The sequence below is a fragment of the Aotus nancymaae genome, unplaced genomic scaffold (assembly GCF_030222135.1).
Source record: "Aotus nancymaae isolate 86718 unplaced genomic scaffold, 86718_ANA_hifiasm-v0.15.2.pri h1tg000010l, whole genome shotgun sequence".
NCBI classification, from domain to species: domain Eukaryota; kingdom Metazoa; phylum Chordata; class Mammalia; order Primates; family Aotidae; genus Aotus; species Aotus nancymaae.
In genome coordinates, this window is record NW_026988421.1 from 9,228,936 (window position 1) to 9,256,463 (window position 27,528).

Below are 27,528 nucleotides of genomic sequence, written 5' to 3' on the forward strand. Positions count from 1 at the left end.
TTATTCTCTTTAGTACTTTTTGTGTAACACCTCAGAGAGAGAAGTTTGCTTTATAAAAGTGGATTGCATGTTCCAACCTAGTAGTCAAAGAGAATGGAATCAAAAATCTTAGTTGATTATGCACATTGAATTTGAGACGATTAACCAACAAGTTTTTTAAGTAGCTGCAAAGCAATATCTAGTTCATGGCTATCTCGAAAGTATCTAAATTCTGCTCAAGCGGTTGACTTTGGCTATGACTTACTACCTGGTTTGGGCCCAGATTCCTCTCACCAGGCAAATCATCATTTGAGCTTTAGCGGTTACTGAAAGATCTGGAGCTTGGGTATGGAGCATGAAGTGTCTTTGTTTCTGGAATTCTGGCCTCTCTGAAGAAGCAAACACAGACAAGTTGAGGCCGTGAGGCATGAGTTAGGGCCTTTCATTCCAAATAAGTCTCGGGCTTTTTTGATGGGTCGCTCGCATTAGCATCACTTTCTTACAGTTTGTTGTGGTTAATTAACGAGTTTTATGAAGATTTCAGATAATACCGTTCTTGTTCTAAAAATAGATCAACACAGCACATTTTAAAGTGATCATGACCTGATTAAACATTTATAACACATTTAGAAATGAAGAAAAATAATCCAAGGATGATTCAATTTGAGAATTCAGACATTGAGTAATAAACATGTGGTACTAATTAACAAGAAAGTTGATAAAAGTGGGTAGTTGGCTCTGCAGATGTCTTCTGTTGCTTGTCTCTGAAGAACATGAGATGAAGATCATCGCCATGAACCGCAGACATTTATTGGATGCCTGCTTGGCACTGTATCCTTGTCTTTGTAGCCCCAACGTCTAGGGCATGTGGTGTCTGGGCAGGAGGTATATGAAATATAAATTCTGTTCCAGCCCTCAAGGAGTTTACTGTCATGTTGGGAAGGCTGTCCATCCACTTACAACATGGTTAAGAACAACCAGAATATTGTCCTCACAAATGACAGGGATTTTCTGAATTTAAAAGTACCACTTTTAAATGGTTATAATAAAGAAGAAACTAAATTCACAGTATAATGGTTTACAGAAATAAAGTTGCTGAGATGTGCAGCTGCATTTTTCTGAGTATGTTCAGACCAAAGTGTAAAATGAATGTCATGTGCATTTTCTTTGCTGCTAACTTTTTTCAAGCATCGAGCTGTTTTACTCATTCCGTTTTAGTCTCTAAATTGTGAGAGCACATAGAAATGAATGGAAATGTAAAATCTTTGCATTTTTCAAAAAGGATGTAAGAGTTACATTTCCTCCAGTTTGTTTGCATAAAAGAACTTGAAAACATTTACCGTAACCATTAACTCTGTTCATTGGCCTTTGCTCTCCTACCATTGTTTGGGATTAAAAATAAAACCTAAAGTGTATTTCATGTCTGGAGTATGTGAACAAGCTTTAGAGCCCTAAGATAAACCAGATAATGGCTGGTGATTCTGGGGTTAGAAGATGAGTTTCCCTGTAGCCTTCCTTCCTAGATACGTACTACCTATGTTCATATTAGGAATGGTTCTGTAATTTAAACAAACTGTCATTATTTTGGCATTCACAAAATCAGTAGAGATGGTTGTGTGTAACTTGACTTACCTCAGCTTTTTGTGACATTTTTTGAGGGATCTGATTTGGTGTTTTGTTCCGCCCTCCTCCCCCCAAGCCTTGGGTTCATTCGCTCATGTTAAATGTTTCTTTATTTAGAATGTTGTTTTGCAAGCTTTTACCAATTAAGTGCTGTTCTTGCTTTAAGGCTTCAGTGTTTTATGTGCAAGATGTTTTAGGCGTTCATTCATTAATTTAAGATTCTTTTGAAGAATGAATGTGTAAAGTCTCATTTTGAAATTGTGAACAATGGAAGGTCCTAATTAGATTTTTTTTCTTCAGTTAAGGAAGTATCTTATAAACCTCCCACTCATCTTGAACAGTAAGAAAGAATCAACCACAATGAGTTACTGTTTATTAAGTCAGGTCAGACTTATTAAAGTTTGGCTTTATTGATCAAAGAATAAGGTTTATAGCATTGTTTCAATTTTAAACCACAAAGAATTAATTGGTCTTTAGGTTCAAAAGCAGATAGTTTTAAAGTACATGAGACATAATGAAACTTGAAAACATTTTAAATTTGTACATAAGATGCTATAGTTTTGTTTTTGTTTATAAAAATCAGCACAATCCTAAAATACTACCTTTGCTAATCTCAGATTATTGGGGACTTTTATGTTAATATAACTAAACTGCAAAGAGCCTAATAAAAATATCCTAGATACTTTTCTGTATTTCCTTTGTGAGTTCTTTTTCTGTGTCTCTCTCAGTGTGTATACAGGTGTGTGTGTGTGTGTGTGTGTGTGTGTGTTTCTCTTTCTTAGTGTATCAGTAGTTCATGTCTTATTGCTAAGTAGTATTCCATGATATGGATGTTAGACATGTTTTTCGTTTAACCATTCACCTGTTGAAGGACATCACAGTTGTTTTTCAGTTTGGGACTGTTACCAAAATAGCTACCACAAACATTTGTCTACAGGATTTTACATAAACTTGAGTTCCGATAAATGCCCAGCAGTACAATTACTGGGTTGTGTGGCAAGTCTATGTTTAATATTTTAAGAAACTGCCAAACTATTTTTCCGGCATGGCTGCCATTTTACATTCCCAACTACAATGGATGAAAGATACAGCTTTTTCATATTTTTGCCAGCATTTGATTTTTGTTACTCCTTTAATTTTAGCTGTTCTAATATATATAGTGATATCTCATGATTGTCTTAATTTGGGCTTCTCAAATGGCTAGTGATGTTGAACGTCTTTACGTCTTCTTGTTTGCTGTTCACATATCCCTGTCAGTGAAATGTCTCCTCGTGTTCTTTGTGTGTTTTCTAAATGGTTTTGTTTTTATATTGCTGAGTTATGAGACTTTTTATATATTCCAGATATGTGTCCTTGGTAGCTTGTCTTTTCATCATTTTATCCAGGTTTTTCACAGAGCAAATTTCCAATTTTAATGAAGTCAAGTTACCAATTTAAAAATTTTTTTATGCATCATGCATTTGGTGTTATGTCTAAGACTCTTCACTAAGCCCTAGTTCTCAAATATTTTTTGCCCATATTTTCTTCTAAAAAGTCTCATTATGTTACATTTCAGTCTATCATCCATTTGGCGTTAAGTTTTGTGTAAGATTGAAGTTTAGATATAAGTTTACTTGTTTGCTGGTTGATACCCAGTTCCTGCAACACTAGTTGTTGGGAAGACTCCTCTTCCTTCATGAACTACTTTTGCAACTTTGTCAAAAATTAGTTGGCCATACTATAGGGGGCTACTTTGGGTTCTTTATTCTCTTTATTCCATAGGTTTATGTCTGCCCTCAATACTACACAGTCTTGATTTCTATAGCTATATTTTTTTAAAGTCCTGAAATTAGGGAAAAAATTATTCTCCCATTATTCTTTGTCAAAATTATTTTAGTTTTTGTAGCTCTTTTCTTTCCATATAAATTTTAGAATACTCTTGCTTCTGTTTATAAAAATTCTTACAGAGACTTTTGATAGAATTAAGTTAAATCTACATCTAAATGTGGGGAGATCTGACATCTTTACTATGAGCCTTTGAATCCATGAACATGGATTATTTCTCTGTTTACTTAGAACTTTGATTTTTTTCATCAACAGTTTGTAGATTTCAGCATGTAAGTAAGTCAAAATAAACAGATCTCTAAATTAAACATGTATTTAGGAATCACATAATTGCAATTTGGGGCATACATACAGACCACAGTGGTCTTCCGTACTTCCTAGGAAAAAAGAGAAGGTTTGGCCATTTTATTAGAAAGAAAAATGCTATGCAATATTTTGAAGAAAAGTTCATTGACACTAGAAAAGCTTTTGGAAGCTGGCAGTCTCTGATTGGTGAGTGAAAGGCAGCAGGTAAAATAGTCTTTAGAGTCACAGCAGGTCATTTCAGCATCTACTTGGTAAAGCTAGTCTTAGGGCTACAGCAGGCCATTTTAGCAGGTAGGCTTGTAGAAAATTCAATTCTTGGAGCTGATGCTATGTGCCCTGAGTGATTTTTCCCCTCTGTCCCCTCCACTCTGATTTACTTAGTTATGACAGGAATGACTCAATTTGTATAATCAACTTTCACAGAGTCCTATATGTATTCTTTTAGGTTTACACCCAAGTTTTTTTAAACAGCTATACGTGATATATTTTTCATTTTAGGTTCTATGTGTTTATTGTTAGTATATTGGAATACCATTAACGTTTTAAGTGCATTCACACTGTTTTGCATCTACTAAATTTTTACCATCTTGCAAAACAAACTTTGTGACTTATTAGACAGTAAATCTCCTCCTGACCTCCAACCCTGGCAACTACCATTCTACTTTCCGTCTCCATAAATTTGACTTCTGTAAGTACCATAAATGAGTGGTATCATACAGTATTTTTTTTGTGACTGGTTTATTTAACTTAGTATAATTTCTATAAGGTTCATCCATGTTGTAGCAATGTTAGAATTTTACCTCTTTTTTAAAGGTTGTATGTATAAATCACATTTTGTTTATCTGTTCATCCATTGGGTTGCTTCTACCTTTTGGCTATTGTGAATGATGCTACTATGAACATGGGTGACCAATATCTGTTCAAGTTCTTGCTTTGATTTCTTTTGTGTATACCTATAAATGGGATTGGTGGATCATATGATAATACTATTTTTATTTTCCCAAAGAACTGCCATACTGTTTTCCATAGCAACTGCACCATTTTACATTCCCAAAAATAGTGCACAGGAGTTCCAGTTTCTCCATATCCTCACCAACACTTACTTTCTGTTTTTGACAGTAGCCATCCTAATGGATGTGAGTTGTGTGTTTGATTTACATTTCCCTAAATGATTAATGCTATTGATCATCTTTTTATGTGCTTATTGGCCATTTATGTATCTTCTTTGGAGAAGAAATTTAGTTCTCTAAATATTATGGATATTAATTTTGTCAGATGTGATTGCAGTGCAGTTAGTTTTTATGTGGTGGTCTTGTATAGTATACTTTTACTTCACTGAACTTGTGTAGTTCTTGGAGGATTGTTGAGATTTCCTACATAGAATATCATGTCATCTGCAAATAGAAACGGTTTTATTTCTTCTTTAAGTCTGTCTGCCTTTTAGTTTTTTTTCTGCCTTATTGCACTGGCCAGAACTTCTAGTACTATTTTGAATAAAAATGATGATAGAGGAGACACCCTTGCTTTTCTTCCCCATCTTAGGAGGAAAGCTTTCAGTCTCTCACCATTAAGATATTAGCTGTAGAGCTTTTATAGATGTTTTTTTATCAAGTTGAAGACGTTCCCCTCCACTACTCATTTTCTGAGAGTTTTTATCATGAGTGGTTGTTGAATTGTGTCAGGTGATTTTTCTTCTTTAAACTGTTAACATGGTAGATAGCATTGATTTGGTCTTTAATACTGAACCAGGCTTGAAGTCTTGAAATAAGCCCTGCTGGTGATGGTATATAATTCTTCTGTATACTGCTGCATTGTTTTCTAGTATTTTGTTAAGGACTTCTACATCTATGTTCATAGGGGATACTGGTTTTTAGTTTTCTCTTTTTTGTACTGTCTTTGTCTAGTCTGGATTTCTTCCTCTTTTATGCTCTGAAAGAGATTGTGTAGAATTGGTTTTAATTCTTTAAATGTTTGTTAGAATTCTCCAGGCCATTCTGGAGCATGAACAAGTGGTGGAAGCCTCATTCTCTCTATGCCGTCAGGGCACAGAGATGTTCAGATTTTTTAATAATTATTCTTTATAGGGTACTTATCCATTTCATATTGGCTGAATTATGGCAGGTTGTGTTTTTGAGATTATTTTCTGGAAGGTTTTTTGTTTGTTTTGCTAACAAACAAAACAAAAGCCTTTGTTTTGTAGGCTGCCCCTTTCCTGGTACTTGGGCTAGAGGGAGCCACTGTTTGGGGGATTTTTTGGTCTGTGTGTATTGGCTTTTCAGAGTTGCCAACTTTTTCAGTATTTTGTCTGGAATAGATGAGGCAGAAAGAAAACCCAGGGAGTTTATCACTGTGTCACGCCTTGAGTCTCAGAGTCCTCAGCTGGACTACTGTCTTTTCTCACTTTTCAGAGTCTTTATAGGGTTGTTTGATACATTTAGCCCGCACAGATTCACTTCATCAAATTGCAAATAAAATTAAATTGAAATTTGCTAACTTCTAATACCAAAATAGCGAATCAGAATATTGCACTGAGATACAGAGTGACAACTGAGATTATTTTGTATGTTCTTATTTGCATGCTTGGGTTTCAGAATACACACAAATATGAGGGAATATGATGGGAAGCTGAAGAGCACCATTTAGCACTAGCATATGAGGGAATATAGTGGGAAGCTGAAGAGCACCGTTTAGCCTAGCATATGAGGGAATATGGTGGGAAGCCGAAGAGCATCGTTTAGCACTAGCGTATGAGGGAATCTGCTGGGAGGCCGAAGAGCACCGTTTAGCACTAGCGTATGAGGGAATCTGGTGGGAGGCCGAAGAGCGCCGTTTCGCACTAGCGTATGAGGGAATCTGGTGGGAGGCCGAAGAGCGCCGTTTAGCACTAGCGTATGAGGGAATCTGGTGGGAGGCCGAAGAGCGCCGTTTCGCACTAGCGTATGAGGGAATCTGGTGGGAGGCCGAAGAGCGCCGTTTCGCACTAGCGTATGAGGGAATCTGGTGGGAGGCCGAAGAGCGCCGTTTCGCACTAGCGTATGAGGGAATCTGGTGGGAGGCCGAAGAGCGCCGTTTCGCACTAGCGTATGAGGGAATCTGGTGGGAGGCCGAAGAGCGCCGTTTCGCACTAGCGTATGAGGGAATCTGGTGGGAGGCCGAAGAGCGCCGTTTCGCACTAGCGTATGAGGGAATCTGGTGGGAGGCCGAAGAGCGCCGTTTCGCACTAGCGTATGAGGGAATCTGGTGGGAGGCCGAAGAGCGCCGTTTCGCACTAGCGTATGAGGGAATCTGGTGGGAGGCCGAAGAGCGCCGTTTCGCACTAGCGTATGAGGGAATCTGGTGGGAGGCCGAAGAGCGCCGTTTCGCACTAGCGTATGAGGGAATCTGGTGGGAGGCCGAAGAGCGCCGTTTCGCACTAGCGTATGAGGGAATCTGGTGGGAGGCCGAAGAGCGCCGTTTCGCACTAGCGTATGAGGGAATCTGGTGGGAGGCCGAAGAGCGCCGTTTAGCACTAGCGTATGAGGGAATCTGGTGGGAGGCCGAAGAGCGCCGTTTAGCACTAGCGTATGAGGGAATCTGGTGGGAAGCCGAAGAGCACCGTTTAGCATTTTGATATGCTTTGGCTCTGTGTCCCCACCCAAATATCATCTTGTAGCTCCCATAATTCCCACATGTTGTGGGAGGGATCCAGTGGGAGATGATTGAATTGTGGGGGCAGGTCTTTCTCGTGCGTGATAGTGAATGGGTCTCACAAGATCTGATAGTTTTAAAAATGAGAGTTGCCCTGCACAAGCTCTCTTTGCTTGCCACTATCCATGTAAGATGTGACTTTGCTCCTCCCTGCCTTCTGCCATGATTATGAGGCTTCCCAGTCATGTGGAACTGTAATTCCAATTAAACCTCTTATTATTATTATTATTTTTTGTACATTGCCGAGGCTTGGGTATGTCTTTATCAGCAGAGTAAAAACAGACCAATACACAACATTTTTTAATTTTCAAATTTCAAAATTACAGAAAAATGACAATAATATGAAGAACATATGTATATCCTTCACTCAGACTTCCCAGTTGTTGACATGTTACCATATTTGCCTTATCACTTCTTCTGTTTTACTCTGTATTTTCTTCTAAACGATTTGAGAATAAGTTTCTGATATATTGCATCATTGTCCTTCAGTATCCCAGTGAGTATTACCTGAAAACAAGGACACTTTTTTTTACATTACTAGACATGGCCATCAAAACCAGTAGCATTGAGATATTACTACCATCTAATCCACACAACACTGTACAAATGTTACAGATTTTCCCTGTAACTTCCTTCATAACCCAAAAATGCATACACACATATACAAGGTTACTTTACTTTTCTCTCTTTTTTTTTTAGACCCAAGGTTCAAGTGAGGATCTTGTGTTGCATTTATCATTGTGTCTTTTAGGCTCCTTTTGTCCAGAACAATACCATAGTATATCCTTGTCTTTTGTTACCTCGATATTTTTGAAAAGTCCAGTCACTTTGTAGAGTAGTTCTTAATTTGTGTTCATCAAATATTTCTTCATAATTAGATTCAGGTCATGTAGTTTTGGCGAGAACACCCTAGAAGTGTTGCTGGGTTTGTACTGCATCATTTCAGCAGGTGTGTGGTGTTAATTCATCTCTATGCTGTGACTTGAATTTTTATCACTTGGTCAAGTGGAATGTACCAGGTGTCTCCACTGTAAAGTTGATAAGTACTTTGTACATGTTAATAAGTAATTAGTAAATATTTTGTAGAAAGCTCTCTTGAGATGGTGGAAAAATCCTGTTGTGTCAAACTAATACCTGCTAGTTTTTACATCTACTGATAATTCTTGCCTCAATCATTTATTACTGAAATGGCTGCCAAATGATGACTTTTTAATTCTATCACTACTTTTACTTTTATTAGTTGGTATTCTCCCATAAGGAAAAGCAGTCCTCTTTCTCTATTGTTTATATTGGCATGGACTCATGTAATCTCGTTTTAATCAATGTGTTATAAATACCGTTACTTTTCATTATTTATTTTGAATGCTCAAATTGTCTCAGATTTGACCAGCAGGAGCTTTTTAAGGGTGACTCATGTTTTCGTTTGACGAGTCCCCATCATTCTTTGAGCACTTCCTTTCTGGCACAAAATATTTCAGACTCATCTTATACTTTCTCTGCCTCAGTTCTGTGATCAGTCACTTCTCTAGGCAGCCTTAGTTCTTTTTTGTGGAGAGTAATATTTTGGAATACAAGATGTGAGTAATATGTATGCTCATTGCTACTGGGGTTTCATTGTTTCTAAGCCCTCTCAGCAGACAGATCTAGGCAATATATGTGAGTTTACAGACACACATTTATATCTACCTGTGTATCTGTACGTCTACATCAGTGTATAAAAATCATGAGTTTTTCACTAGTATCTGAAATTTTAATCCAGCACAACAGTTTGTTCTAGTTTTCTTCTTTTCCATACCTGTAGCTCCATTCTCTGACAAAGAAATCTGGCCTCCCCTTTTTTCTCAGTCTGTTTATTTATATGCTCAGTTCCCTTGTGTGTAACTAATTTCTTGACCACATCGGCCAGAATTGGCCCAGGCCTACCAGCCTGATCTCGCAAACGTCTCTTTGGCCCCAGCCCTAGCACATAAACTAACTTCCCTATCATTTTTGAGAAATTCTGTAATAGCATGTTTTGCATGTTTTAATTTACATTTCTTTCATTATATTTTGTGAGTTTTTAAGCCTAGCCTTTATTAGGATAAAGATAAATGGTGAAATGGGAAGTGTCTAAGATGAGTATTTAGAGGTCAAAACATAGAATAGAAGTTTGAGAGTCCTTATTCATCATCATAAGAGAGATTTTATTAGCATTTTACTTGGCCAGTAGAGATCCTCCCAGCAGTGTGTGTGCTGAGGTGATAAAGTTGATGTGATTTTTTTTGCATTATCCTTCTGCTTTTGTCTGATGAGCTTTTATAGGACTTTGATACCAAATATCCATAATATCAAAAATAATCTGGAGTTTTTTTGTGACTAGAATCATTTTGATAAATTACATGTTTTATATTTTGTTTTATATATATGTTTTATATATGTGTTTTATATTTATATATACTTTTAGGAACCATATTTTTAATCAACATCATATCATGATGTTTGTTTCATTTGAAAAATTATATTTTAGCCATGCCAGTTCAGCAAGAAAATGAAATAAAAAGCGCTCAGATTAGAAAGGAATAAGTAACACTGTCTCTATTTGCAGGTGTTATGACCTTGTACGTAGAAAATTCTAAAGAATGTGAAGAACTATCAAATGTAATAAATGAGTTCCACATACACAGAAATCAGTTTTATTCCTACACACTTAAACAATGAGCAGTTTAAAAATGAAATTGTCAACAATTGCATTTACGGAGCATCAAAATAAAATTGTTCAGAATAAATTTACCAGAGCAATGCAAAAAATTATATTCTGAAAAATATAAAACATTCTTAAAAGAAAGTACAGAAGATCTAAATTAGTGAAAGAAAAAATCTCATGTTCATGGATCAGGAGACTTAATATTGTTAAGATGGTAGTATGCCTCAAATTAATTTACAGATTCAGAGCAGTGATCTAGTAAAATCCCAGCTGGGTTCCCTGCAGAAACTGACCATCATAAAATCCACATGGAAATTAAAGGAATCCAGGATAGCCAAAACAATCTTTAAAAAGAATGATAAAGTTAACACTATGTGGTCTTGGCATACAGGCAGGCATACAGATCTGGACTAGAATTGAAAGTCCAGAAATAAACCCTCATGTTTATGGTCAGTTAGTTTTCAAAAAGGATGCCAAGACAATTCGGTGAAAGGATATAGCCTTTACAACAAATGGTTCTGGGTCTTTCAAAGAAAATGAAATTGGCTCCCTATTTCACACTGTCTACAAAAATTAACTCAAAATGGGTTGGACCTAAATATAAGACCTAAAATTATAAAATTCTTAGAAATATACATTGAAGTAAATCTTAATAAGCTGGGATTAGGCAGTTTCTTAGATATGATATAGAAAGCACAAGCAACAAAAGAAAAAAATAGATAAATTGGACTTCATCAAAATTTAAAACTTCTGTCCTTTCAGAGACCCAGTCAAGAAAGTGAAAAGATAATTCACAGAATGAGAGATTGTATTTCCAAATAATGCATCCAATAAGGATCTAGTAACCAGAATATGTAAAGAACTCTGACAACTCAATAAAAAGACAACCCAATTAAAAATAGGCAAATGACTTAAATAGACATTTCTAAGAAGACATATGAATGGGGAATAAGCACATAAAAAGATGCTCAACATCATTAGCTATTGGGGAAATGCAAATCAAAATCACAAAAAGATACTGCTCTGTACCCACTAAGAAGGCTGCAATCTAGAAAGCAGCTAGTAAGAGTGCTAATGAGGATATGGAGAAATTGGAACCTTTGTATGCTGCTGGTGGGAATCTAAAATGACGCAGCCACTTTGGAAAACAGTCTGGCAGTTCTTCAATATGTTGACTGCTAATTGATGTGATGGTTGCACAACTCTGTGAATAAACTAGAAATCCTTGGTTTGTATAATTTAAATGGGTGAATCATGTGGTATGTAAATTATATCACAATAAAGCTGTTATTAAATGACATTTTTCAAGCTTAGAGATTTCTTAGTTTTCATTTTGACCAAAAATATTCTGAGTGAAATTACTAACACAACAGTATTACTTTGTAGAATATGAAAATGCGTAATTATCTGAGCTGGAGTCCCAAAGTAATTTCTGAGCCTCCACCAAATGGGCTTGAAGGATGAGCTGGGAGCCTCGTTATTTCTGTCACGACAGCTCTGCATTCCTTGGCTTCGCCTTTTGCTGTCTTACACTGAAAAGCTTCCTTTCACCCTCTCTTCTCACCTTTCCTGTCACCTCCCTCATAAAGATTAAAACATTTGTCACTTTAAAATATTCTAAATCATATTTGACTTTGAACTTGCAGAGTTGCGTTTTTGTAGAGTATTTCTCCCTCTGTCCTACATTTGTTGAAAATTTTAAATTCTTTCATTAAATCAGTTTTGTCCAGCTGTCTTCAGCCATCTGCCACTTATATAAGTATCTCCTTAGAGTATGTAACTTATTTATGTAATAATGCTGTAGCAGTAAATAATGAAGTTAAGAAAATAGACTTTTATTATCTTTTAGAAAGCCTAGAAGTTATAAAGTCTCTTTAAGAATAAGAAATGAGTTAAATCCTCATAAGAAGGAGAAGTAAAGCTTTGATCTCTAGATTCTTGTCCTTTGAACGTACCTGTGAGGTGCAGTTCATCTCCCGTGAATAAAAAGTTGGAGGAAAAAATCCAAGTAGTTGTTGCCCACGAGTTTTCCTGGAAGATTAGAATTTCATGGAGTTGACAGCATATTTGTATCACTCGTGATCAAATACTCATCTCAGAAGAGAGTTTGCAGGATTGCCTTTGGTTTTTATTTTATGAAATTAGATTGTGATACATCAGAGACAGGAAACATGGAAGAAGTTCTAGTTGAAACATATTTCTAAGACATCTCAGTAAGCTGGGAGTTTTTCTTAGATGAAATGGCACATGGTCTTTAATCTCCAAATGGCTTATTTTTCTATTATCTTCAAGGTCACCTAAGGAAAGGCCTGTTGTGCTGTGTGGGTTCAGCTATAGAAATTTTTGTCTACAAGCACTGATGACATTTATTAGGCAAGCAACAAAAGATTATTATAAAAGGGTTTTGTAAGGATTTGGGGTACATTTTTTCCTTTAGTATATAAATCATAAATTATTGTTAACAGCGTAAGTATCTGATAGGATGTTTTTGCTTAGGTTTTATTATTAATTATGTAGAATATGCTAAGAATTGGAATCTACCTTTCTTAGGAACATAACTAAATGATTATAAGACCACAGGACATTAAGCCCAGAAGACAAAAGTATGTTTTGTTTTTCTCAAGTTTCTCAAGTTAATATATTACACCCACTGAAGGGGTAATTTGATGTTGTTTAACTTAAGGTATGGCTACATGTGATCTAGAACTCTTTATTTGAATATGTAAATGCATTTTATGAAATTGTTAAAATGCTGGTAACTCAGATGGAGGTTTGTTGAGGGGAAGAGGAACTGTAGAAACGAGGTTTCTAAAAGGGGGGCTGACATCACTCTACTTTGTTTATTTCTGTGTTATTTGAATTTTACAACAGGGATTACTTTGATGACTAAAAATGATTTAAAATTAAAAATTAATGTCATTATTATTGAATAGTCATTAATTAATTGATAACTAATTCCAAGACAATTTTGAGTTCATTCAGTTTGGTAGATTGAGTTTTTAAAAATGTATAGTGTATCTTTCCTTCGTTTCTGTCACTGTGTGTCTTGTTGGTCTGTGTTCCCTGTTTCTAAGGTACTGCAGTTGTAGCTTGATTTCTTTGGGTAGGGAGAATTCTAAATTTGAGTTACAATTAAAGGTTTTTTTAGGTGAGAAAAGATAGGCTTTAGTATTAATTTTTAAAGAGAAACTAAATGTTTTTATTTGCTTATATATTTCAGTATACCTTCTTGATTGAATAAATTGCTTCTGACAAAATGTACAAATTAAGTTTGAATTAATGTAACTACAGAATTAGATATAATCTTACCTGAGTAATGAGAAGTTTGTGAAATGTTAGAACCTGGTGTATTGGGTTTTATGAATGTTAACCCAGGGAAGCAGTTAGATTTGAAGGAATGTATGGGCAGGAGCTTAACAGATGCTTATAACACATATTATTAGATGTTTCTGTGGCATTTTTATAGTCAAAGTGTGTTGATGGGAAAACTAAAGAATTTGGTTGGGGCAGTTGACAAAATTAAGTCATTTTTTAGTAAATTAATTTAAAAGTTTCCATTAAGTTTCAGCATAATCTGTGAGTTGGTGATAGAATTAGAATTAGCACCACATTACTTGCAATATTAAACAACAATAACAACAATTCTACCAGTTTCTGAAGGATTTGAACACTAAGACTAAATATATTTGGATTTCCAAGTGACTTGGATTCATTAACATTGAAGAGAATGAGAGGATTTTAGAATTCATGAGTATCACTTTTTTATAATTATGTATGACATTAAAAGGTGAATCTTGATACCTACTTTATAAGATACTTTATTTATTATGCATTTGGCAACTTTGATCCAGAACAATTCTAGGCCTCAAAAGTATTTGGAGTTAAAATATATGTATATTGAACTTGATTAATTTCTATGCCATAGCTCTATGAAAATGCTGTAAATTAATTTAGACGTATAGGAGACTTAATTAGATACATTTGTTAACAGATAAATATCAGTGGTATCTTTAAGCCAGTTTGGAATTCAGAGGTTGAAACGTAGATATTGTAGTGTTTCTAAAAAATATGACAGTTGTAATTTTAGAGCTTTTTCATGTGATCTCAATAAATGGAATGGAAGTATATATTTTGACAAATGAAACAAAATTTCTGCTGTCTACAAGGAATACACTTTAAAATAATTGATGTAAATTATACATAATGGTAGATTTTTTCATAATCTTGTATTTTTATTTTTATATGTCAGACCAGAAAAGAGTAAAAATTAGAAGATGACATTTTATTTTAGATAAAATGACATATCAGATGTCACATTTTTTTATTTGCTAGGGTGTTTCATTTATTGGTATCTTAAAGTATGTCTGTCCCCAAATATTTTAGGATAAAGGTTTAAACTGTTAAGCATCATTCTAGATAGTTAAATATAAACATACTTTAAAATTCCAGTTTAAAAAATCAAGGTTTTAGATTTAGAAAATTTTGTTGTTTTGTCGGTATTCTTGCCGTTTTTTTCACTTGCTGATCTCACCAACCTTCACTTTTTTATTTGTATTAGACTCTAAACATGCTTGAATCTGCCTTTTTCCTGCTAGAAGCATTTAGGTGGTGGAGATTGTTCTTCATGTTACAATATGCACACATTAAAATGTCCAAAATGGACAGCAGGAACCAAGGTGCTGCCTCTTCCTTTGTCATTTACCCTGGTAAGGGATGTCATAACTTGGTGCATGTTAAATATTTAATTGTTTAAAACGATGTGAACTTTCCTGTTTGGTTGGATACAGTAATTCATAAGAAACAACACATATTTTGAAATTCATATGTGTATCAGGATCTAACCAGGAACACGCAAACCACTTCAAGTATTTACAATAGAGAAAAATTAATGCAGGGAGTTGGCGATAACAGGCAGTGGTGTTGCTGAGAGCCAAGCAGGGCACAGAAAGGTGACCCGGAGATTAGCAATAGCAGGAAGCTACTGCCACCCTGGGCTGAGGAGGAAAGGGGGCTGAGGGGTCAGGGCTACCCAGAACTGACAACTTCAAGAGCAGCTAGACCACCTTCCAAAAAGCAGAGCCACAGAAGAGAGAGGAGAGGTTTGGGGTGGAAATGCCCTTGCTTCTCTCTCCCCCAGCTCCAGTCCCTTGTTACTGGCTGAACCCAGTCAGAGACCAGCTGAGCCTGCAGGAACCAGCTTCCTGCAATACAGAGCAGAACAGGTGGAGGGCGAGGAACAGAGCTGAGGGCAAAGCAGGCGCAGGATGAAACAGCGATATTGAGGAGGTTCCTTCTCTTGACAGTTTATGTCTATCTTCATCTTGATCCCCTTTGAATATGTCCCTGGACAAACTGAATATAGGAAACGACATTGGCACTCAGCTCTGTGGATGTGAAGGCCCTCTGGCTGGCATCCTGGGTGTTCCTTTCTCCTCATCCTTCCATGCCTTGCCAAGCTGGTTCTCAATGAAAGACTGTGGTCTTCTCCGCCAGTGTAGAACTTCTTTTTGGCTAACAGCACATGGTTAGCTTGCATCTCCTGATGCACACCTCTAAACAGGTATAGATTGTAGTCATTTGGGGGATGCCACATTCTCTAAGATGATTGAGATCAGCTAGCCTCTGAAATAAATTCATATAGTGGAAACACTTATTTAGATTTCAGAAGAATAGTGTTATGCTTGTCAATAGTGTTATGCCTGCTCAATCTGAAATTGAGCTTGGATGATTTCTCCTCATTAATTAATATCTTTTTAGAGAAAGCAATGACTGTTGAGGAAGAATAAACTTTTGATATTGTTGCTATGATTACAAAATAATAAGGGATGTAATGTAACTTAAGTATTCAAAGCATCACGCCTTGTATGAAGTGGACATCCAGTAAAATGTTTGGTTAAATTTGTAGTGAATCTGCTGTGAAAAGTTAATCATTGGCTTTGAGAACTAGGTATAGGAGTGTATAGCTGGAAGGCTAAGACATCTACTAAAACAATCCTGTTGATTTATAGAAAAGGCAACTGGCATTTCTGTTTTCATTTTCAGGAGATTCAAACTTAGAAAAGAAATAAAATGCTTAAATCAACCTTAAAAAACAGCTATTTTTTAGATTACGAAAGTCTTAGAGAATATCAAAAAATAGTGTGTGTGTGTGTCCCAGTGTAAAGTCTATAATTAATTCTACTCCCAGAGATTGATTCAGCAAATATTTATGGAGCCTCTACTGTGTGCCAGGTAGTGTTCTAGGCACTGGGGAAATATTAGCAGGCGACACAGTTGAAATATTTCTTCTTATGTCATTTTATTCCTAATGGAAAGGGAAATAGGCAGTAAATATATGTGTCAGGTGGCAGTAAGTGCTGTGAAGAAAGATGGAGGATTAGAATGAGTTTCTTCCTGTTTTGTGGGGGACCAGGGAAACCCTCTGAAAGTGTTCAGTGTAATAGAGGGTAAGCTGTCTGGTGCTCTGGGGAAGAGGGTAATTCTGGGCAAAGGGAAGGCTTAGCAATAAGTTCTGTTAACAGGCTGACATATACGTCTCCAGATTTTTTTTCCTATATGTTTATTGGACTTTTAAATAAAATAACTTTTTATACTGTGCCTACTTTTTCCTTTCTCTTGACAGTCTGTCTCCCGTTGTCTTTTTAACAGTGTGTATAACGTTTCATTCTGTGGATATACCTTAACTCTTTACCTGCTTCTCCATCGATGGACATTCAGGCTGTTTCCAGTTTCTAGTATTAGAGAGTGTTGCCATAAACAGCCTTATACGTGCATGGAAATACTTGTGTGGGTATTTCTCTAGGACAGTGGTTCTCAACCAGCCTTAAAAAACTTAAGGAAATACTGAAGCTCAGGTCCCACTCAGTCCAATTTTTAAATTAGGGCCTCTGGGGAGGGGATTGGGCTTTGGTATTTTTCAAAATCTCAGATGATTGCAATATGTAGTTAGGCTGGAGAACCACTGCTGTAGGATTGTTCTCAGAAGTAGACTGGCTGAGTCAGGGATAAAAAGCTTTGTACATTTTAGTAGATGCTGTAACATCATTCTCTACTCCTTAGGATTAGGAGCGACTGCCAGTAATAGAAACCTAAGATAATATTGGCTTAAACAAAATAGTTTATTTGTAATGTAAATATCTAGACATAAGCAACCCGGAGCTGGTATGGCCGTTTTGTTTCCTGAAGTCCTCAGTTGCTCAGGTTCCTTCTGGCTTTTGTTTTGGCTGAACTGAAAGTAAGCTCTTAGCCTGAAACTCCAGGTAGAGGGTAGGGATCCTGCCATGATGTCCACGTTCCAGGCAACAGAATGAAGGAAAGGTTGAAAATGAAAGTGGCAAAAGGCACAGGTCAGCTATCCTTTGCAAAAGATGCCCGGAAACTTCCACAAAACACTTTCACTTGTATCCCATTGGCCAGAACTTGGTCATGCGGCCATACCCAGCCACAGGAAGGCTGGGAAACAGACTTTCGTCTGGGTGACCTGTGTGCCCTGAAGAAAACCAGGGCTGGTTTTATGTGAAAGAGGAGAAGGACAGATGGTGGCAGCCACCAACAATCTCTTCCACATCTTCCATGAAAGCTGTAAGAATCTGCCCTCCTACCTAAGACTAGGAGTGTGCATTGTCCAGGCCTGGTCAGTCACGACTGTGGAGTCAGCCAAAAGCTTCAGTGCAGATTAAAACTGCAGATAATATGTTGGTACAGGGAGAGGCAAAACAGACTTAAGTCAGATGCAGGCATGATGCTGGAGAGTTGTAAACTTTATCATGTGCCAGAAAATAATACAGGTGCAGGAGGCCAGTGTTTTAATTCACATACTTCTTTGTCTCTGCTTGATTTCAGCTGTCATCCTGAAAGGTCTTTATCACCTTCAGCATGGTAGTTGTTAATTGCTGACATACTCAAGTTTGTATTAAAGTTAATGCTGCCCACCCTTATTTGAACATACTGATCAAAGACATCTTAATACATATTTATGTTTTAAGTTAAAAATTTTTAAATTAAGGAATGAAGGCTAGGCTGGGCGTGGTGGCTCACGCCTGTAATCCCAGCACTTTGAGAAGCCGAGGCAGGTGGATCACAAGGTCAGGAGTTCGAGACCAGCCTGACCAACATGGTGAAACTCCGTCTCTGCTAAAAAAAAAAAAAAAAAAAAAAAAAAAAAAAATACAGAAATTAGCCGGGCGTGGTGGTGCGCACCTGTGTGTAGTGGTGCGCACCTGTGTGTAGTCCCAGCTACTTGGGAGACTGAGGCAGGAGAATCACTTGAACCTGGGAGGCGGAGGTTTCAATGAGCTGAGATCCTGCCACTGCACTCCAGCCTGGGCAACAGAGCGAGACTCTGTCTCAAAAAAAAAAAAAAAAAGACCGAGTGCAGTAGTGACTCACACCTGTGATCCCAGCACTTTGGGAGGCCAAGGTGGGTGGATTACTTGAGCTTAGGAGTTCGAGACAAGCCTGGCCAACATAGTGAAACCCCATCTCTACTAAAAATAAATTAGCTGGGTGTGGTGGCGCACACCTGTAATCCCAGCTACTTGGGAGGCTGAGGCAGGAGACTCGCTTGAACCTGAGAGACGGAGGTTGCAGTGAGGTGAGATGGCGCCACTGCACTCCAGCCTGGGTGACAGAGCAAGACTCTGTTTCAAAAAAAAAAAGTAAAAGGGAAATGGAAAGTTTGGTATTTGATGTTTTAAAAATCAGGATTTTTTTTAATTGCAGTGGATGAAGATCGCAGTACAGAACCTGATCGATTGCAGGTGTTTCACAAGAGAGCCATTATGCCTTATGGTGTTTATAAGAAACATCAGAAAGACCCAAGCGAGGAGGCCGCTGTTCTGCAGTATGCAAGCCTGGTGGGGCAGAAGTGTTCCGAGCGGATGCTGCTGTTCAGAAATTGACCTGTCGCCTCTGCTGGGGAGTTCCTGTGTTGTGCTGGTGATTTGTGCCTGGATATATATTCAGTACCTGTGGGGAAATAACTGTCACCACCTGCAAATTAGACACTTTTATTTTGACTATCTATGGCTTTTAAAAAATATTTTGTGGCAATGTATCTGTGAGAATCTGATGGTTAATATAAAGATTTTAAAACTGTGTTGTGACCTAGCCCCCATAACTGGGGTTTATCATTTTGGAGGTTTCTTTCTAGAGCAAGATATGCTCAAATTCTCCTGTTTATATTTTGTAAAATGAAGTGAATCTAAGTAACTGAATCACAGTTGTGTGTTTTTTTGGTTCTGTTAGAGAAATTAAAACACTGTTTCCTCAGGCCCATTTCAAACATTAACTTATGCTAGGAGACCTTAAGTGTGGGGAAGGTGGAAGGTTCATTTCATCACTTAGAAAATATGTCTTCTCAAGAACAGAACCGTGTGCTGTTACTCAGTGTTCAATATTAAATTGCTGCCAAATGTTATGTAGTTTAATAGAGAACTTGAAAATAAAGCATTAAAAAGGATCTTGTGTTAGCGTCAGGTGTCATTCGTTCAGGACAGTCCTGTTCATGTCAGTCGTCTTGGCGTGGTTTCTTCCCCTAGAATGTAGTACTCCCTTTTACTCTAAAAAACTCCCACTTCAGACAATAAAATACTGAATTGCTCTAGCTACGTTATTTGCTTTATCTTTGAAAATGTAAGAAATTGAATTATTTAAAGAAAAATGTTGGTTTCTGTCTTGATCTAAGCCTCATCCAAAGGAAATAGGCACTGATTTTTTATCTTGCAACTCAGGACATTTGTCTTTGGTTATTAGTGGAAATTAGTTAATATGTGATTACTTTCACAGTTATGCCACAAATCACATTTAAGAAGGAATCATTCTGACCTCTGTTCCAGGACAAGAGCTAGAACAATCCTTTTCTTGCCCTTTGATTTGAGAGTCAGAGTCAGGGTGGCTTCTACTACCCTTAGTAACTCAGCAGAAGCCAGCTCCTTTCTTCCCTCTCTCTTTTGTTGAGTCCTTTGCCCACCTTCTAAGGTGGCAGGCACTGCGCTGGGTACAGGAGGAGAATCGGACATGTCCATTCTTAGCTATAGTCGAACTGTGTGGGAAACAGGATGAAGGACAGAGGAGGGTTATTTCCTTGTGCCCTCTTCATCCGCTGATCCCTTCTTCGGCTTCCAGCTGTTTGGCCAGCAAGCCCTTTTTTGTCCCCATTTTGCCCATTTTTCTGTTTTGATTCCTCCTTTTTTAAAAGCCACATTGTAAAACACAGTAGTATGAATCCCACTGCTGATTTTAAACTTTTCTCTAAAATGTACTGAATTTCGACCGAACATTAATTAGAAAATACCCTCAGCTAACCAGAATAAAAAGAGTCATATGACAGTGATTTTAAAAATGAAATCTCTAGAAACTCAACATCCTTGTCAGCCATATTTCTTCGTTCAGAGTGTGTGTGTCACAGCTGCCGGGTGCCGAGTACTTTGCTAACTGAGCTAGAGTAGTGAGCAAAGCCATTTTCTCTGACCACAAGATTTTACATTTTTCTGGGATTTTGACCTGCAAAATAGTCTCTTAAGAGCCTTTGAGAGACTCTTACTTGGAACTGCCTTCAGAATCTGTAGAGCTTTTTTTTCTTTTTCCTCTAAAATGAAAAGAGCTTCATTTTATGATTATTTTATAACAAAAGTGATACTTATAGTGTAAGCAGTTAGAACATTGAGAAAAAGTATAAATTTTTGTAAAAATAATCTAAAACCCAATTATACTCAGAAGAAGAAAAGAACTGTTATGTATGTGTACACACATACCTATGTAATTTTAATATAAATAGAATTATCTTCTACATGCTGTTTTATTTCCTCAACAGTAAATTATGGACATGTCTGAAATTTGAAATAAATTTCAAAATAAGGCTTCAGAAGTGTGGTAAGTAATCTCAGCATTATTAAAATAAGCAGGGTAGGGCCCGTACTTGGCCCCCTTAGCATTTGGATGTCCAAGTTGATGTCACCAGCTGTGTCTTTCCTCCTTTTGTCTTTGTGATTAGCATGTAAAATGGTATTCATAAAGATCACAACTCTTGCATACCAAATGAAGAGAAAACTTGACTCCAACATCTTACCCCAACTCTGGTTTCTTCCTGCAGAATTCATTCTTAGAGGAAAATGATTCCTGTCTGTAAATCACTGTGCTTTCCCTGAGGGTGGCATTGTAGGTTGACTCCAGCAAAGCCTCAGAGTGACTTGGACGTGGAGATCCTTCTACTTGGCTGCTGTATTCACGCGTTATGTTTGTTTGTTTGTTTGAGAGTAGTGTATCGATCCTAGTAGTCAAAGTGTCTTAAAAGGACACCTGTTTGTCCTTTTGAGCCCCAGCTGAGTGAATATTGATAGTGGGCTAAAAAAGCACAGTCAAGGAAAGTGACCCGGCCTTGTTACTTGACAAGCAGTCTAGCTGAGAGATCCGATTTCATGTTCATGGCTTTCATAGAGAGACTCAAGACAGTTTCTATCTTTCTAATGCAGGAAGCTTTACATTTGCAATCTTAGTATTGTGTCCCCTTCTGATTTCAAATACATTCACACCTACCTTCCTGTTTTGGGGTCAAAGATGTAATTTTGATTCCCCATGCTACCATCTTTATTTAAATTATTTTTGTTCTAAGAGATTTTTGTTATTTTTTTAAATGTAATCTGAGCACTTTTTTGTATTCTAAAAGATAGAAGCTATCAGAGAAATATATTGTTCATTTGATTAAAATTTAGATAAGAAATATTACTATGTTCACTTTTAAATAGCTTTATCCTATTTTCCATTCATTTTGTAAATATTTGTTGTGTGTACTTTCTTAACATGTCAGAATCTATTATGTAAAAGAAGCTTTTCAGATTTCTGAACAGTATATGGTTTGATTTTATAGGCTTTATATTATTTGAATATGAATGAAGATGAGAAGGAGTATGATGAACAGTTAACTAAAATGTATCTGTCATTGCTAACTTGAAAGGAAGTAGAAACAGTTGGACAATGTTTGGATTAGAAGTTATTCAAGTGCACATTCTTTTCTAGAAGGAAACCAGTGACTATAAGGCAAAGCAAGTCTGATTGCATGTGGTCTTTTTTGCTCTTGTACATGCTTTTTGAACAAGCTCTTTGATAAAGCTTGAATGGAAAAAATAAAGCTGTTTGTATCTGCAGTGGCTCTTGGTGGTCATTACTTAAAGGACACATGTTTTCATCTTTTAAATTCCTGAACACATTTCACCTGCTGTGAATATGTAGAAAACAGAGGCAAAACATTGGCATTATGAATCATAAAATTTAATTTTCACTAAATGGAGTTCCAGACCATGTGGTTATCTAAGTTAAAGTATGGTGGATTCCTTTCTCAGAAAGTAAAATAAATCTCATTTTAAGCAAAAAGGCTGGATTCTCACAAGATAAATTAGGGAATCAAGATTTTTAACCCAAAGGGATTCAAAATAGGACTTTAGGTATCAAATTCACCACAACCTATGTGGTTTAAAACAACAGGAACTGATTCTCTCTCAGTTCTGAGGACTAGAAGTCTGAAATGAGCATGTCAGCACAACCATGCTCTCTGCACCATCCTGAGGAGAACCCTGCTCGCCTCGCCCTGGCTGCTGCTGGCTGCCGGCAGACCTTGATGTTCCTCACTTAGAGCTGCCTCACTCCCAATTGCTGCCTTCGTGTTCTCATGGCCATCTCCCCTGCCTGGGCTTCTGTGTCACCGTCTCATCTTTTAAGGACACCAGTCATACTGGATTTAGAGGAGTCCACCTTAATCCAGCATGACCTGAATACATTTGCAAAGACCCTAATTCCAAATAAGGTCACATTCACGGGCAACATTATCTCTGTGGGCACACATTGCCACCCCAACAGCACCCACATTGGACGGTGTTGATGCAGAATTTTCCTTCACCACCGTATATTCTACAGGACAGTGCTGCAGTAAGGCAATTTAAAAAACTGAAAAGCAGCCGGACAAGGTGACTCACGCCTGTAATCCCAACACTTTGGGAGGCCAAGGCAGGTGGATCACCTGAGGTGAGGAGTTCGAGACCAGCCTGGCCAACCCGTCTCTACTAAAAATAAAAAATCAGTCGGGCAAGGTGGTGCATGTCTAGAATTCTAGCTACTCGGGAGGCAGAGACAGGAGAATTGCTTGAACCCGGGAGGCAGAGGTTGCAGTGAGCTGAGATCATGCCACTGCACTCCAGCCTGGGCGACAGAGAGAGACTCAGTCTCAAAAATAAATTAAACAAATGTGTCATACTTTGATACTCTTAGGTTTCTATGCGGTAAAACACTGTGGAACTATGACAGTGGAACATTTGGGGGCAACGTCTTTTGACACTTTGCAGTTTCTCATCGTATGTAATTTCCATGGCGCAATCTAGTCCCACCTTTGACTTAAGTGCAGCTACGCCTATGTGCCTTTGTAGCAGCATCTCATTACTGTCAGTTTCCTAAGATAACTGTCCCATTCAGATTTACAATTAAGCTATGTACAGAAATGCTGCTTTCTTAAAGAACAATTTGAATGACTGAAAGATTAATTCAGAAATATTTACATAGGATTCCTGTTTTTGTGTTTTGTTGTTTTTTTTTTTTCCCCCTCTGTTGCCTGTGCTGGAAGTGCAGTGGTGTGATCTCGGCTCACTGCAACCTCCGCCTCCTGGGTTCAAGCGATTCTCCTGCCTCAGCATCCTGAGTAACTGGGACTGCAGGTGTGCACCACCATGCCCAGCTAATTTTTGTATTTTTAGTAGAGATGGGGTTTTACCATGTTGGCCAGGATGGTCTTGATCTCTTGGCCTCATGATCTGCCCGCCTCAGCCTCCCAAAGTGCTGGGATTACAGGCATGAGCCACCATGCCTGGCTGATGCCTGTTCTTTTGTTTCCATTTTCAAATATTGCAATCTTAAATTTTCTTCCAGGTTTCTAGTTTTCTAGTTGCATGTTTGTTTTACCCAAATAAAAAACTTTATCAATAATAATATCTGAATCTATAGCAATAAAAGGCTGTTAATACCTCTCATAAAAGAAGTCTACTAAAAAATCTTCAGTGACCTAACTCTGAAAAAGAAAAATGGGAAAAAATACTCATCATAATGTCTCCCTTATACTGTTTAACACACAGCTAGTGGATAATACACATGATTAAATCAGCCCAGAAGACAGATTGGTAGATTTATGGCTCTGCTTTTTGGAGTTGTTTTATTCCTTTATTCTATTTTTTTAGGGCAATTTTGATTACTAGTGTTTTTCCCTTTTTTTGTGTGTGACGGAGTTTCACTCTTGTTGCTCAGGCTGGAGTGCAATGGCGCAATCTCAGCTCACTGCGACCTCCGCCTCCTGGTTTCAAGCAATTCTCCTGCCTCAGCCTCCTCAGTAGCTGGGACTACAGGCACGCACCACCGCACCAGGTCAATTTTTGTATTTTTAGTAGACATGGGGTTTCTCCATGTTGGTCAGGCTGGTCTCGAACTCCTGACCTCAGGTGATCTGCCCACCTTGGCCTCCCAAAGTGCTGGGATTACAGGCGTTAGCCACTGCACCTGGCTGATTACTAGGGTTTTTTTCCAGCCTACTTCAAAGCTGCATGTCAATGTCTCAATCCATAGATCACATGGAATTTCAGTGGAGGCATTTTATTTAGATATGAGGAGGTTAGTCTGGACTCGCTTTGCCAAAAATTGGTTGCAGACTCCCTTGGGCAGAGCTTGTGGTAGTGCGAGATTGGGAGGAGGCCTGCTAACGGGCAGTGGTCATGGGAGTTCTGTACAAGCATGAAGGGCGGTGCCTGCAGAAAGTAGCAATGACTACTTCCCGTCTTCCTGGTTTCTGCCTGTTCTTGAGCCACTTGGCAATTGACGTAATACTATTCCATTTGTTATTTTACTAAGAAAGCCAGGAAAATAATCAGTGTGTGGTCAACCGTATACAATGAAGGCGTCTGCATCTACAGCAGCTGGTGGTTATGCTTGAAGTATTTAATATTTCTGATACAGTCACTAATGATTCTGCTGGGAAAGTTTGGAATGAAAGGAATGAAGTTTAAAGGGAAAATGTGGAGACGAGTTTGGCCTCATTCTAATGAGTGTTATTCGTTTCTCTTACCCATTTATTGCCTCTGTAAAGATAGGGAAACTGTTACATGTCAGCATTATCGGTGTGTGATGAATTGTGGACCTCACTTATCTGTAGGCTGCTTATCTGGCCACTTCAGCATCTGGAACATACGAAAGGAAGGCAGAAAGGAAGGAAACACAGTCCCCTCTTAGCAGCTAGAATGGGCTGGAATGTATGCACTAAAACTCCTGCCTTATTCATGGGAGTGCCATTAGGGCTACATGGTATAGGGGAAAGAGCATGGGGCTTTGTGAAGACGTTTCTCCGAAGACATTTTTGTGCCAAAGGAAAAGGAAAAAGTGAGCTGGAAATGACATGCTAATGGAAGGTTGCACATCTTACCCTGACCAGCTCTCACGTGCATGGCCGGCAGCATTCCACCTGTGCCCTGTGGACAACAGTGGGTGAGGAGTGCTGACATCAGACCTGGAGAACCTTCTGACCACATTCCACCAGCAAGCACCTGCATCCTTTTATTAACCTACTTAGTAAGTTAAAAAGAAACAATGTTTCTCCCAAGCATTACTACATGTGTTACCTTAGCCCAGAAGGAAGGTCAGCAAACTTCAGCTTCCTCTTCAGGAGTGGTGAACTGGGCAAGCTGCTGTCCAGCTGAGAGGAGTCGGTGAGATTTGCCGGTGTAGACAGCCCAGCACGCGGCCTCGCCGCTGTTCTTCAGCCCTTATATCTTGATCAAAACAGGCATCAACCAAAAAAGAAAGGTCATAAAATTCAATTTTAACAAAACATTACAGAGAAAAGGTGGGGTAAACTCTACTCATCCAAAATTTGAAACCCTAAACAACATGGTAGTTTCAGGCCAGTCAGAGAGTTGACTTTGGTCATGACAATGTTGGATTGTCCAGGAAATGGTTAAAATACATTCCATATATTCTCTTAGAAGCAAATGTATAATGCAATTGAAATATTTCATAGTTTAAGCAATCAAAAGGGTCTATTACAGGAGAAATTACAGTTATCTGCAAAATTCATGATATTGGAGCAGGCCTTCAAGACCGTGGAATTAGAATCCATTTTAAATACCTGCTCACAGAGAGACCCTAATGTCAGAAGGCTAAAAACCCTCTAAAAGCTGCTTCTCTCTAATTGAATGTGGATAAACAATTATTCACAGGAACCCACACGGGCGCCTCACTCTGGCGGGGCCACCATTCAAGTTTTCCTCGGTGTAATGGAGAAATAAAACAGGCTTGAAGCCTGGGTACAATTATGCACTTTTTTGTTTGTTTTGCTTGAGACAAAACTGAACGGGCTATCTGGAAAACCAGCAACATTTCACGGGCTCTGCTGATTGTCTGGCTCAGCACGCTGCCGCGTGCCGTTACGGTTTAACTGATAATGACTAGACTGTTTGCATCTTCCCCCAGCTGCTCCGGCCTTTTACCTCCTTCTGCGTCATTCTTCCGCATGCAGGCGAATTCCGGAGGAGGCATCAGATCTTAAAATTGACTTTTCACAGAGCCGCACAGGTTAGCAGAGGAGCAGCATCAAATTGGGACAGCAAGAGCACATTTTTTGGACTGCAAAAGTGGTGACGTTGGGTCACTGTGGGAGGCAGCCTCAGTGGGAGGGAGACTGGGGTGGAAGACAAGATTTGGAAATAGATCTGCAGCATTTGCCAAAAACAGGTGTTTATATAGTTAACTGTTGTTTTCTGCAGTCCTTTTTAAAAATTGTTACCATTTTATTTTAAAACAAAGATTATTACATTCAAATATAATTAAAGGAAAACAAATCTGAACATCTTTTGAAATTGACAGTTTGGCTTCTCAGATGTTATCTTTCTTAAACAGCGTTTTTGAACTAATATGTTATTTCTTGTCAAGGTTACATATAAGAGTATACGATAGTGGAAAGAGAAGTAGCTTAAGAGTTAGAAGGCTTGGCTTGCTTTTAATGATCTGTATGACCTTGGCAAGTCATTTCATCTCTCTTGGCATGCAATTATTGATTGATAAAATGAAGTAGGTAGCGTAGATTTAAAATATCTTCCACTACTGTATGATTTTTCTTATTTTGTCGTGTTAACTATATCTGATTTTTTTTAATGTGGTAAAGCCCAGTCTTTATTTATTTATTTTCTTTTCTATTATGTAAATATATATATATATATAATTGCATTTCAGGTTCTGGGGTACATGTAAATCATGGCAATGTGGTTTTCTGTCTCCATCCCCATCACCTATATCTGGCATTTTTCCCCATGTTATCCCTCCCCAACTCCCTACCCTCCACTGTCCCTCCCCTGCTCCCCCTCAACAGACCTCAGTGTGTGATGCTCCCCTCCATGTATCCATGT

At 38.0% G+C, this 27,528-nt stretch overlaps 1 protein-coding gene across 5 annotated transcripts in view; it reads left to right on the top strand.

The window, feature by feature from the left end:
• ATE1 (arginyltransferase 1) overlaps positions 1–22,245 on the top strand; it is a 152,404-nt gene extending 130,159 nt beyond the window's left edge. For all 5 annotated transcript variants that reach the window (XM_012453457.3, XM_012453454.3, XM_012453456.3 and 2 more), the window contains one exon: positions 18,824–22,245. In XM_012453457.3, coding sequence (XP_012308880.2) covers positions 18,824–19,002 — 179 coding nt within the window. In that variant the 3' untranslated portion in view covers positions 19,003–22,245. The remainder of the gene's footprint in view (positions 1–18,823) is intronic.
• Positions 22,246–27,528: the final 5,283 nt, after the last annotated feature.